Below are 15,110 nucleotides of genomic sequence, written 5' to 3'. Positions count from 1 at the left end.
AGGTTTAGCGATTCCTAACTGGGTTGTGGGGTCTTTCCCCCCCCTTTTTCGTCGGTGCGGACTTACTTTTTTCCGCTCGGAAAGCGCAAGTGTGCGCGAGTTTTTCTACGGCGCTTTTCTTTCGTCGGTGAGTTGGTTTTTCTTCTATTTTTAAGTTACTAAGGTGAATGGTGAGGAAACTTCGTCCTAACAAAACATAAGCCCCAAACAAAATATAATGAAAGCAAAATAAAAGTAAAATAAAAATAAAGCTCAGACTTGGTTCCTTACACCTGGATTGTTAAAACAGCCAATAGAAGAAAAATAAATGCCTTTGAGCTATGGTGCTGGTTTGTGATTTTTGCTGTCAAGGGGCTGTTCTGCACTCCCTGGCAGCAAAGATCACAAACCAGACTATTCTGGATCATGTCAAACCAGAAATGACATTAGAGGCCAAGGTCACCAAGCAAAAGCTTTCATATTTTGAGCACATTATACATGCAAATGAACTGGAAAAAGATAGTATGCTGGGATGTATCAGCGGCTCTTCACAAAGAGAATGACAAAGAACTCTCTGGCTGAACATGATCAAGGCTGATTGCAACATGACAATGTGGCAGCTGAAAGAGGATGTCAGGGACAGACAGCATTAGAAAAATGTTATCCTTATGGCAGTGTTGTAGCGTAGTGGGAGCAGCAGGGACGGCCCGCCCCGGGCGGCACTTTTTGGGGGTGGAAAAATTTTACAATAAATAATAATAATATCTTGTAAAAATTTGAATCATTTCATTTCATATTTTTGTCGCACCTACGATTCGAACTGATTGAAATGAGCACGGAATTTTTCATTACTTATTCTGTGACGAAACTGAATTTTAGTCTTTTAAATTGAGATACCTAAATAAGAGGGCAGCGAATTTTTCCTCCGCCCCAGGTGGCTGACACCCATGCTATGCCACTGCCTTATGGTGACCAAGTGTCAGCAACAACTGAATGGTTAACATCATTATCACCAAGTTTTATATGATCCTTTGACATTATTTGTAAACTGAAAATTTCTATTTATTTTAACAATCTATTACATTAAATATATGTATAATAATAATAATAATAAATAATTATTATTTAAAATTTATATGAATAAAAACAATTAAATTTTTTAAATTTTATGATACATTACATTTAAATATAATTGATGTAAAAGAAATAGATAATAGTCCAGGATATTAATTTTTTAAAATTTTTCATATAAATCAAACATACTTCTAAACTTTTTAAAATTAAAATTCACAAAATAGATTTATTATACTGTATTGACAAATTCATATTTTATTGTAAAAACACCAATGCAAATTTATTTTGCAGATGTTTCATCTGAGTTATAATAAATCTATTTTTTGCTGGATTTTAAGAAATTTATTTTTAAGTTTGTGTAGATAAAGATTATAAATTTGTGTAAATAAATTTATAAACTTTATCTATAAAATAACTTTAATTAAATAATTCATAATCTTATAATATAATTAACATATACTAACTTCTTTTTCTTTAGTTCTTTGGAGTTAAAAGAGTTGAGTAGCATAGCAAGAAAAAGATTTAAAACTAGAAAGCTGCCAACAGTGAGAACAGTTATGAAGAAAAGAATGCACAGTTGATATTTATCTTTTGCAGCTTGCATACATTTCCATAAAGGTTGAACCCATTCACCACATAAAATACGAAATATTAATAATAAGGAATGCCAAAAATCAGTAAAATTCCATCTAAAAAAATGAACATACTTATTACTATTAATAAATAGTTAATACTATTAATAATTATATAATATATACATATTAAAATACGTAAAAATATAAACAAGATTTTTTAAATATAAGAACTGCAAAATTATATAGATAGTTTTTGTATCTACTGTACAGTACAGTACATAGTAATTTATGCTAAATTTTTTTAACTCAATAATACAGTTCAATAAAATATAAAAGTGGTATTCATTTCTCATTTTAAATTTATTTGAATTCATTTATTCATTATCTCAAACAACATAATGAATCAATGAAGTCTAATTTTTTCTCATTGATTAATACATTAAAATCAAGATTAAAACAAATAGAAAACATTTGATAACAAAATAACTATAATAGTAAAAATATAATCTGCTAAGTTTTTAAAAACTTACTAGATATCCTAATACAGATACAGTAATACCCCTTATGCAATAGGTGAGACTGCGCGATAACCGCGTAAGTCGGGGTATAATTTTGCAATTTGTGTAAAATCCAAGTGGGATGTATGTAAGCTAATAAATGTTCTTGTTAATCTTATCTCGTCTATTGATTTGTTCATGATTACAAGAAATCACCACATAGTGTTTCTCAAGTCTCCGTAGATATAACAAACACAGAAATAGCTACAATTTATTTTATGTTATTTATGTGTCAATTCCATGCGACATGTCCGAACATGTAAGCTGAACAATAGTGTTGGGGAGCGAGTAATCAAGAGTTGCATAGCACTCAAACAAAAGACGAATCGACAAGATTTGAAAATCACATAACTCCGGATTTGCGTAAGTCAGGGTAGCGTAAGTTGAGGTATTAATTCAAGATAGCATTGACTAGGGTTTCTCAAACGGGATTCCGGGATCCCGGGAAATTTTTCTTATCCCGGGAAATCCCGCAAATTTCTTAAAAATTCATTTTTTTTTCTTATTTTGTGTTAAGGTTGAGGAATTTTGCAAATAGAAAGCATAATTAACTCATTCACTGTCAGAATACATTTGTATTTATTAATTTTAAACCTACCTATTAGTTTTTTTAAATTTTTGCTCGTTATAGCATGTCACAAATGGTCAATAATCAATATATAGCTTATTTGTGGCAGGACTATAAAAATTCTTTACTTGTCGGAACCTGTAATATCTGGAATAATTGTGCTTACGCTGTCTTGAGTTTTAACCATGCCCAGTAGCTTCAATAAATGCCTGACGCCAGATTGTGCAAATTGGGCAAGGATACAAACGAGTACAAAGTCTGCAAGTATGAAGTTTTTCTTCATAAACCTGATTATTAAAGCCAAATGAATTGCCGAATTATCGAGCTCTAAGCTTGATGCCGCTATTAAAGCAGCCAAGGTAGACAAATCAAGAATACTAGAGAGCGAAAGAAGTACTACAATCTCGAAAACGAACTCGAAATCTTCCAGGCTACAGGTGAAAAAACACATAATATCTGTCTTCTCTTAAATGCATTAAACACTATTCCAATCACATCAATTGAATCGGAAAGGGCATTCTCGGTGGCAAGACTTTTCATTACTAAAATAAGAATTAGAGTGAGTTATCGGAGTATTGACCATCTTTGCTTTTTAAAATCTTATAAAAGTTTGCAATATTTTGTATTATATTTTATTTAAAAAACGAAAATTACCTTCTAAATTAGAAGTTCATTTTTTTAATTTTTAACTCAATTCAAAACATTTTTTTTGTTGTTGTTGTATGCAGTTTCCAGCAAACTTTAATTAATTTTTTTCTATTTGTGAAAATTTCTACGTTATTTAAAGGTAATTTTTATTATAGGCCTATAGACCTTACACAGCATTATTAATATGATTTTGGAGGTTACGGAACTTTAAAATTACTTTAAAAAATGGAAAATAATTATATCATTTGATTTCAAGATATTTTGTATACCTTAAAAATAATTAATTCTATCCCGGGATTTCCCAGGATCCCGGGAAACAGTTCACTTTTATCCCGGGATCCCGGGACAAGCAAAAGACCGGGAAATGAGAAACCCTAGCGTTGACCTTCTGCTCACACTACGACACAGTATATTCATCAAGCTTTCCTGGGTGAGGGGACACTCTGGCATTCAGGGCAACAACAGGGCTGATCTCTTAGCTCGCTCAGTGCCTGTCTGGACGTGGAGATGTTCCTTCGGTGTCACCCTGATATCATGGCTAAAGGAGAGCATCCGCAGCCACTCATGGAAGTGTTGGCAAGGAAGATGGGACAACATCTCCATGGGCAAGACTACTTACAGCTTCATTCCCAATGTTCTTCAGAGAAACCTCTGCAAGCATCTTGTCCCCACATTCCAGGTTACTCAACTTCTCACCGGGCAAGGCAACTTCCGCAGCTACCTCAATAGGTTCCTGCGGAAGACTGACGGCATGTGCCCATGCTCCCTATATGAAGACAAAGACACAGAACATGTCATCTGGCACTGCCCATCGTACAACGAACAGTGAAAGGTACTCATAAGCACGATCCAAAAGTAAAATGAACTATGGCCATGCCACAGAAAGACTATGATAGATAACAGCAATATCTTCAAAGCCCTAAAGACTTTTGCATTGGATATAAAAATCCTTGACTGAGCATCTTTGTGGACGTACCTGTGGTACCTTTATGAGGGCTTCTCCTTAAGTGCAAGGACTTAGTGTAGGTAAATCCATCACTTCGGCGATCAAACCTGCTATACTGAATTTATCACTGTGAATACTTTGTCTTCTTTGGTAACACATTGTAAGTGCTCCCTAGGCACTCATCCTAAATTGTAAGTTTCTGCAAGACTTTACAGGTCATGTGTTATTTCTCAGGTGTAACGAGTTTTCTGTTAAGTGCTACTAACTGTGCATGTAACTGTACCCCTGGATGCCAACTGCAGCTTTACGAACAGTATTGTCACATCGTAATTGTTTTGACCTGTTTAGGTGTCATTATTCTCTTTTCTAGCCAATTAAAAGCATCCCATTCTTATGTTAGTACCGTGAACAGTACCTGATAAATTTATTGTACATGCTTCTGTCAGTTCAACAAGCTTGTATTATGTACGCATATCGGTAAAATAGTTCTCAATTATTGTGCCACAAAAACATGTATTACTGTAACTATATGCTCATCTTTGTATATATTATGCACTTTGTTTTCAATCCAATTAAATGCATTGCAGGCACCCATGGATCCCTCAACAACTTTCAACTATCCTATCTCACTTCTTTTCACCTTCACCTTACCCTCTTCTTATACAAACTTTACTTCTTTCTTCCTTTTCTGGTTCTGGGGCTATACCTATGAGTGCGGGCTGTCACCACCTCCTACGATGTATCCCCTGTGTAACAAGGCAGTTAAGTTCCAAAAATATTACCATGTTATGCAAATCTGTGCTGTACAAAAGAAAGGACTAGTACAAAACATAGGATTAGGTTCCAAAAATTAACAAAAAGTACACTTTTTTTTTTGTATTTATGAGAAATACATTTATTCAATAATCAACTATCAATCACAAGCAAATAATATTAATTTTTTCTTCACTGCTAAACACTGTTAAATGGATGTTTTCTTTTGGCAAAATATCATCTTTTGAGCTTTACTGTTGACCTTCATTTGAAGTATCAGAAACATCTTAATTTTTCACTAATGTTTTTCATAAAATCTGATACAGTGGGTGATCAGTTAATGAACATAATCCGTTCCAAGACTTTGTTTGCTATCCGAATTGTTCGTTAATTATCAATTTACCATAAGTTTTTATGGGAATTTGATTAATTCGTTCTGGAGACCCCAAAAAATAAAAAAATATATACTTTCTTACTATGTTCATTTATATGTAATAATAAAAATACATATTCACACAGTCTTGCATTTTTATTAGTCATGTTTTTTCCATTTGTATGGGTTAAAGAATCTGTCTAATGTCAATTGCTTTTCTCTCTTCTTCAAGATTTTTCAGAAGTAATTAATAGCATTGTAATTGTAGAGATCCCTAAGCCTATTAAACTCAACCTGGTTTGAATGCTATTTTAAAACTGTTGTTCTGACATCATCCCACTTCTTCAAAAAAAATGATTAATAGCAGATATCAACATTAATTCTCTTTTTCAGAAAAAAAAACATATCTCGTCGAGTTTCTTGGTGTTCTTCATTCAAGAGTTCTTGGCATTCTTCTGTTGTCAGATCATTTCAGATTCCATTATGAACTCTTCGATGTTCTTTATTTTTCAGATGTGATTTTTGTTACTCCTTAAGCTACTTGAGTCTTCTTGATAATATAGTATATTTCTTAGATAAGATTGAACTGCTGCCTACTGTAGACCTGTTCAAGCCATACTGCCCAGCAACAACAAACATGAGACATCTGCCCACTCTCTACCTTTGCTATTATACTCTCACCTTTCAAAAATAAAAACCAATGCAAAACTTAACGAGTGCCCGCCCAAAAACAAAAAGCTGAAATTACAAGGGAGAGTTTCAAAGTTTGGAGGAATACTATCCGATCAGTATATACCAGGTTGAGCATCAATGTTGACATCTCCCCTGCCCCGAAAAGTTTCAAATTGTTGTCTGAAGACAGGGAAGACCAATCGGTATTCATTATTTTATGTCACTTCTTGTGTTTGTTCTGTGAGGTGTTCATTATCCGATCATGTGTTTGTTGTCTGAACATAAAAATCTTTTGCAAAAGTGTTCATTATCCAATTTGTTCATTAACCAATCACCCAATGTATTTTCATTTGCTTGTGTTTGCCTAGGAGATCTTGAAAATTTTAATCTTTTTCTGTAGTAACTTTTTATTTAATCTATAAAAACAAAACATAGAAACAGTCTTTTGGGTTCATTTAGAGCACTATCATCAACACCTGGTTTATAACACTAACAAACTTTCAGTTGTTTTGTGCCTGTACAATAAGTTTTCTTTAATGAAAACTTATTGTACAGGCACAAAACAACTGAAAATTTCAATATTTTAAAATCCACAGGCAAATGTAAAACAATAAGCATGCTTATTTGAATAAAAAAATATCAAATGGTGGTGTTTGTGTTAAACTTGATGTTGCTTGTCGGAGATTAGTAAAAACTGGTTGGACTCATGTAACTGGTTATGTAACAAAGAAACAAAGAATACACAAAGATTACACTGTCTTGACTCACAAAAGATCAGTGCTGAAAAGGGGAGAGTGAAACAAGGTCACTGTCTCTAACAGCTTCTCGCGGGGTCAACAGCACCACCAACCTTAATTACATAATGGAAAAATGTTTACAAAACATTACCATGACACAATGCATTGTATGTAATGCTGTCTTATAGCATTTAACAATAATTTCGATCATTGATTCCAACATACCCCCCCACAATGATTGATCGTTAATACAATCTGATATTGCGAGTAAATTTCTTAACCTTATTCCAGGGCTGTGGAGTCGGAGTTGGAGTCGTGGAGTTTTGGTGTTTTAGCCAGAGCCGGAGTCGTGGAGTTTTGGTGTTTTAGCCGGAGTCGGAGTCAGATGATAAGGAAAAGTTGGAGTCGGAGTTGGAGTCAGTAGATTTTTACGTGACTCCACAGCCCTGCCTTATTCGCATCTAGTGGTTCGGTTAACAAGTCAGCCATCATCTGTTCACTTGGACAATAGATTATAGTAATTTCTCCCAAATTCTTTAAATTACATACAAAATGGTATTTTGTGTTGATATGTTTTGTGCACTGTCATGCTTTTCCTAATTCTAAAAGTCGAATACAACTTTGATTATCCTCAAATATTTTGATAGGTGTCGTAATTGGTAGATTTATTTCTTCTAGAAGTCATTTCATCAATACAGTTTCTTGAGTAGCTTCTGCCAAGGCTAAGTACTTGGCTTCAGTGAACAAAAGTGCTACAAACTGTTGCTTTTTACTAACCCAATAGATAGGACTTCCTTTTAGCAAGAGCAAATATCCTGTGTTTGATTTGCGGTCTATACGATTGCCTCCCCAGTCAGTGTCTACACAATGTTTAAGTTCTAAATTTTCATCAATATTTCCTAATTCAAGTTTCATCTTTTTGTCGAATTCAGATAACAAAAGATTCTTTTTACTTTCACCCAATCATTTTCTGAAGGTTTTGTTACTTTTCTCGCTAATATCGATGTACTTATTGCAATATCTGGATGTGAGTTAGTTGCTAGATATAATAAAGATCCAATAGCACTTCTGTATACATTGTTGTTTTTGAACATATCAGGCATTTAATTTCTTCTTAAGTATCCTGTATCCATAGGAATATTAGACAGTCTTGAATTGGATAAGTTAAATTCTCACAATTTATTCTTGATATATCTTTCTTGGTGGAGTGAAAATATTCTGTTCTCGTTTTTTTCAAATTGTATTCCCAGATAATGTTTTAAATCACCTAAATTCTTGATTTTAAACATTTCTTTCATTTCTGTCTCAAATTCAGTTAGTGTATGTTTGTCTGTGGCCATTGCTATTACATCATCTACATGACTTGTTATATACAAGCATCTTTTATGGCCTCTGGTATAGACAGGTATTGGCTACACTTCTAAATCCTTTAGATAGCAATGTTTCATTGAATTTTTTATTCCATTCACTCACTCCTTGTTTCAAGCCATATATATTTCTTAATAATTTGCAAACCATGTCTGACGATCCTTCTTCGTGTCCTTCAGGTTGTTTCATGTATACCTCAGGTGACAAGTCTCCATTTAAGTAAGCTGTTTCAATGTCATAATGTTTAACTTTCATGTTCTTAATTCCAGCCATAGTTAGGAGTGTTCATAGGGTGGCAGTTTTGATCACGGGGGCATATACGTCATCGTAGTCAAAGCCATACTTTTGTGTGAGCAACTAAATGAGCTTTAAAACGATTAACTTTACTGTCAGGGTCGGATGCAATAGGTGCAAGGCCCGATTGAATCTTTTTGCGGGGCCCCTCAAACTTTAAATAACAAAATTAATTAACAGTAATTTACATATTGAAATATGGATTTTAAATATTTATTTAAAACAAAATCCAAAATCTAATNTTGGGTTATTATTATGCTATACTTAATAATTAAAAACTAAGTAATTTGGACTAGAGGTAGATGTTAGGTTCCATCTCTTATATAAATTAATAATTATAAAAATTTTATTAAATAATTAGAACAATCTGGAACAATTTGTAAACATAAAAATTTCGTTCACTTTTCTGATTTCTTAACACCTGAAAAATTGAATTTCACTCCTGTATTAACTCTAATATGGTGTACATCTTTTTATAAATTAAATTTTTGATCATTTTAATTATGAAAAACATGAGAAGGAAAGTGAGACAAAGCAAAAATATACAAAATCTTAGTCGTTAACAACAAAGATAAAACCATTGCTAAATATATTGACTATAAAAGAAAAGCAACTTGTATGACTGAACTAAAGAGCATAAAACATAAAAAAATAATCATAACATTAGCTAAAAAATTTTGAAAAAAGAAATGAGGAGATATTACACTTATATAAGTTATCAGAAAAGAATAGTCCTTAAGGTTTGTAGTTCAAATAGTGATGAACACTGATAGAAGAAATATTTGAATATTATAAAAAGTAAGAGACCTTGGCCCTTGGGATTTGTGCACTTTCACATAATAATAATAAACAAAAGTTTTAGCATACAATAAAAGTTTGTTATTTATCATGTTTTATTATTATTATTTTTTGTGTAATCTTATATCTACAGTTGCTTAGAAGCATAGTTTGACATCTAAACATCTCTAAAATTTAGAATATCATGTTCTAACGAAGACAAGAAGTCAATATATTTAATGTTTTTAAGATAAAAAAAATGTGTTTGTATTTCATTTGTTTAAAATATGATGTGAATTGGAATTTACNATGTTCCGAAGTTTTTGTTCTGTAAAATCTTCTAAAATAGTATCAAAATCCAACTGGCTTGCTTCTTGACTCTCAATCAACATGATCACTAAACTGTTTAATCTATTCTGTAATTTGAAACTATTTTTAAATATAATAATTTTGATATCCTGCGGGGCCCTTTCAAGCGTGGGGCCCGATTGGCACAAATTGCTCCAATCGCCTCAAATCTGGCCCTGTTTACTGTTTTTGTCTCTCTTAATTTTGTATACCCATCTGCTTCCTACTGCAGTTTTACCTGGAGATAATTTTGTAATTATCTGTGTGCTGTTATGTTTCATGGCTACTATATTGTAGTGCTCCGCAGATAGAAGTAGTTCTCGGGATAGGGTACTGCCATATCGTGGCGATGATTGGCTGCGCGAACGGTACCTTGGGTAACGGAGGAAGGAAGGGATATAAAAAGGAGCACATCCACGTGGGAAGGGGCTTTTGTCCTTTGTGGGCTTCTGTCAACTTGAGACTGTTGGAGGGTGATTAGAAAATGAAAGGACCTCAGGGACGGTTTGGAAAAATCGTGGTAGACAAAGAAAGACTGCACGTGGGAGCAACGAATCTGAAGAATATAGGGAGGTAGTGTACGACAGAATACGGCAACCATAGGAATCTTCTTGTAATTAATTGTAAAATTTCATCGTCTACATTCATGGTAGATAAGTTTGTAATCGCGAGGAATAACATTGTTAATTAAATTCATATTGTCAGTCTGAATCCGTGTTCTTATTGTGAAGTCCTCAATACGATTCATTATTGTTACACTAAGATATACTTCGGTATATCTAAATTACTACAATATCCTTATCCATGGCTTCACTCCATTTTTTGGAATGTTTGTCTGCAATTGCCTCACTATATTCTCTCGGTTCTACTGCATCTTCTGTCACTAATAAATTTATTGTTTCAATTAACCTTATGGGAGGTGCTTCCTTAGTAGTTCTTTCCAATCTCCTTAAATGTATGCCAGTTTCTTCTATTTCTTGTTCCCTTGTTTTTGTTTTGTATTCTCTTTTAAATTAGTATTATTAACTATTGTAACTTGTTTTGAATTTTCATTATTATCGTATATATTGATTTCAGAGTCTCTGTGCTTGACGTTTCCCAGAAAGTGAACATTTCTGCTTATTGTTATGTTATCAGTTTTTGTGTCAACTAATCAATAAGCTTTCAATGCTCTCTTGTATCCTACAAAAATTAGTTTTGTGGCTTTAGGTTCTAGTTTCTTTCGACCTTTAGGTTTAATAACATAGGCTGAACATCCAAAAATTCTCTTATATGAGAGAGGTTTGGCTTCTTTCCATGCCATTTTTCATATGGAGTTGTTTCACTCGCTTTAGTATTTAATCTATTCTGTAGGTAATTTGCATTATTCACCGCTTCACCCTAGTATTTGTTTGGTAATCCAGCATCAATTAACGTGCATCTTGTCATTTCTGTCAGATATCTTCCTTTCTGCTACTCCATTTTGTTGTGGGGAATAAGGTGCTGTAGTTTCCCATAGAATACAGATTACCCCCGTGTAACATGGCACTTCTATAGCACGGATTCACTCTAACACGGTTTGAGAATTGGGAACTGTTGGGATAAATCGTCTGGACGTACAATTTCCTGAGCTTTTCTTGTTTTCAAATGACCAATGGATGTCGTCATGGAGATGCAGATCCAGCAATGTCAGTAGTTTTGAAACTCGACCACAGATTGGCTAGAAAACATTGTATGACCAGTAGATGTCTGATAGAGCTACCAATCACTGATTGGAGGACTTACATTCGTTTCAATCTGTATAAAAGGATTGATTTAGGAGGAAGTTCAGTTCACCTAAGACATCTAAAAACCTCAAGTTTGTTAAGCTTCTCCTAAGCTTGCCTAGAAGGTTGGTTTCGTCTCACTGTGCAGTAGCCAACATCTGAGGGAATATGTCGCAAGGAGTCCTTTTCGATGGACCTGTTATTGTGGTTTAATTGACATTTGAACTTGCTATATCCAAATTATTGTAATTGTTTTATTTTTGTAAGTTCATAACCGTATGTAAGTTTTAATCGTTAATATAAACGTTTGTGAACTTGACTGGCGCAGTCGACAGGATTACATTTGGATTACCACAGATTGGAAAGGCTGATCTGCAACACAAGAGACGGACATAAGGACAGAACAACATCGGCAATCATTGACCCAGGTAAAAATATTTTTTGTTCTTGCTAGCACAGAGATGCCTAAATGTGCGAAATCGCGGGGTTTGGAAACAAGGGATTGGGAAGATGATGGGCCGACCAAGGGACGGAAGGCAGGAGTGACAGGAGGCAAATCACGGGATGAAATCGAAGCACTTAGGCTACAGATCAAACTCGCAAAAATCGAGTCTGAGGCCAAGATGAAGATAACGGAAACAGAACGGCAAAAAGTAGAAATCAAATCTGAGGTCAGGAAAGTGGAAATCGAATCTGAGGCCAAGGTGAGGATAACGGAAATTGAGTTAGAGCGGGATAGGCTACAAAAAGGGACCCGAGATGCAGTGGATAATATCTGCAAGGCAAATTTTGACGATTACACTTGTAGACTAAAGGCGGCACTGCCTAAAATGCCAGAAGAGGAGGAAGCAGTACCATCATGGTTTCGTATGGTCAAAGTAATTTTGGAGACCTACGAGGTCCCGGTAGAATTACAGGGACAAATAGTTTTGAGCGTGCTATCTGAAAGATGTAAAGCAGCACTGACAAGATTGCCAGTGATAAGGTCAAACACTACCCTTCCTTGAAGGAGTTTATTCTTGAAGAGTTGAGACTCTCACCTGCAGAATATCTAAAGGGATTTAGGCGGGTGGAACATATCCAGGAGAGACATGGCCTCAATTTGCGTCGCGTCTGGAAGACCTTTACAAGTACTACGTAGATAGTAGAGAGGTGGAGATAGTAGAAGAAATCATTAAGCTAACCGTAGCGGACCACCTAAAGACTCTCTTATCTCATGACGCAAGGAAATAAATGATATTACAGGAAGGGAAGGGATGGAGCAAGCCTGCGGAATTGGCCAGGTTTATAGAGAAGTTTGACGAGGCATCAAGTAGCATGTCTCTAATCAACAGGGAGAAAGCTAGACAGGAACGGCACCTGCAGTGGGAATTGACAGGGAAATCTATTCCCGTGACACGGAGTGCAATTGAACAACCTAAGGCTAGTTGTTATGTCTGTGGAAAAACGGACCATTGAAAGAGAGATTGTCCTAAGCAGAAGGCATCCAGTGAGTCCAAACAGGCATGGCTCGTGACTACGAGCAAGATACCCCAAGCAGACGAACTTTTGGTAGCAAGGGTAACGGCGTGTAATCAACCAAAGGTCGAGGAGTCACTGAACAGAATTAAGCTAGTATGCAACGGAAATTGTCTTTCGGCTATAGTTGACTCTGGGGCTCAGATCTCGGTTATAAGGGAATCAATGGTATCTACCTCGGTGACAGAAACAAAGGGGGAAGCCCATCTGGTTGGAGCCTTTGGTCACCGGATCGATGCAGTTTTAGTATCGGTCCCGATAGGGTTATGAGAGGAAGGCCTCACAGGATCGCGTGAGCCAGCGATGGTGACTTGTGCCGTGACGGACAAGTTATGCCAGACCACAGATGCCCTATTATCAGAGGGGGGATTACTGGATGTTATTAGACCAGAAGGAGGAACTCCAGAGAAAGGGAGAAAGACATATAAAGAACATAAATCCTTCTCCTGGGAGCAGTTTCTCCCAGGAGAAGGAGCCGGAACCTCTCTTAGTGGCAGCAGGTGGCAGAAGTAGCGACAGTAGGGGAAATAGGACAAATTTACGTGATGCCCAGGTCCAAGACATGTCGCTCTCCCAATCATGGGAGGCTGTTGGGAATGAGAACGACAAGTTGATCGTCGAGGATGGTATACGCCACCGGCTAGATAGTGGGTTCAGCATACCTATTAATCAGGTTATAGTAACCCAAGAATGGAGGGTAGAGGCTTTGAGTCTAGCCCGCAAAACTCCGTGGGGAGGACGTTTTGGCAGTTCGGAAATGGTAGGTCGCATTTGCGAGGTTTCATATTGGCTGGTAATGGTGGCCGATATTGGGAAATACTACCAGAGCTGGTACAGATACTTAGTAAGGGTGCCGACTCGCATTCTTGATAGCATTCGAATTACGACACATGCCCGTTTCAAGGAGTTTAGCATCAGGGGTATGGTACTAGTCAGGAAAATGTACCTAGATTACAAGTATGACAACCGGTGGGAAAGACTCGCCATAGTAGAAAAGCAAGAACGAAAGTGGGACTACCGGATAAAGTTGGAGGGCGGTAGAACGAAATGGGTCTATGCGGACCACCCCGGAAAACATCACAGGAAAATTTTTGTGCCGTTAGGAGATTTGTGCCACAGGAAATTTGTGCCGTTGGAGTGGTAGTAGATTCCAACGCAAGTTTTGGAGAGTTCGTTGAGACACCATCAGTGCGACAATTACACAATTGCGGACGAAAGGACTACAAATTTAGGGAGATCACTCCGCATTTGCCGGCATCAGCACCGACCAGACTACATAAGGTGCTAAGAAAATACCACTCATTATTCGGGAGAAAGCTGGTAAAGCTAAAACTCAGACGCACTCTGTTACTATTCTCGCCAAACTCAGAGAGACCTTTCCTGTTATTCAGGAACGCATTGAATCAGGCTATCGGTGGCTGTTTTGCACCATCCCACTGGAAGGTCAGAAAGGCTGATGGCCTTCGCAAGACGTAAGATACAGGGTTTTGATAATCAGATCAGATACCAGAAGGGGAACTATGTGGTAACGCAAGGCATCTCTGCATGTAGACGAGTAAACTTCCCAGATGTTCAGGAAGAATGGGTCAGTCCAATCATATCAGATGATTTTTGTAAGATTGTCTGGTGTTGGTTGGGGTGTGGCGATCGTTCGCCATATTGTGCCTATATCAGACAATGGCCTTTGTTTAAGGTAAGCCAAACCGGTACACCGTCCGTTTGACCCAAAGGGGGCAATTAGCCCAGCAGGGGGAGAGAGGTGAGTATAAATAGGGAACAGGAGCGGCGAAAAAAGGGAGACGAAGAAAGGACAGACTCGAGAGTGGATCGACGGAAGTACGAGGTATAGAGAAAACAAAGGAACGAGGACTGATCGGGACAACGAGAAAAAGGGGAGAAAGAAACTCGTTGAAGACTTCGATCGTAGTAACTTTTGTACGGTATCTGTATTTCATGTCTTGATTATAATTCACGTGTGTCCGCGACTCAATTTTTGTAAGAAACGGATAGAATTATCGGGAAGTTATTGTATTACTTATTGATCCTTATGTTACTTAATTTCTGTATATTGAAATTAAATCTTACAATGGCGTCCGCGACAGGATCTAAAGTGTGAATTACCTGTTGGCCTTCTCGGTAGTTCTGGTAATAACTGTTATACTGTTACTTATCTGTACC

General features: G+C 36.3%; 1 protein-coding gene across 1 annotated transcript in view; it reads right to left on the bottom strand.

The window, feature by feature from the left end:
• LOC111621990 (sodium channel protein 60E-like) overlaps positions 1-15,110 on the bottom strand; it is a 150,910-nt gene that overhangs the window by 56,565 nt on the left and 79,235 nt on the right. Inside the window, exon 14 of the mRNA XM_023364281.1 lies at positions 1,514-1,742. Coding sequence (XP_023220049.1) covers positions 1,514-1,742 — 229 coding nt within the window. The remainder of the gene's footprint in view (positions 1-1,513; positions 1,743-15,110) is intronic.

Source organism: Centruroides sculpturatus, unplaced genomic scaffold, assembly GCF_000671375.1.
Source record: "Centruroides sculpturatus isolate CEXI.00-Female unplaced genomic scaffold, Cexi_2.0 scaffold82, whole genome shotgun sequence".
NCBI classification, from domain to species: Eukaryota; Metazoa; Arthropoda; class Arachnida; order Scorpiones; family Buthidae; genus Centruroides; species Centruroides sculpturatus.
The sequence above is the reverse complement of the archived record's forward strand: the minus strand, read 5'-3'. Positions and strand labels throughout refer to the sequence as shown.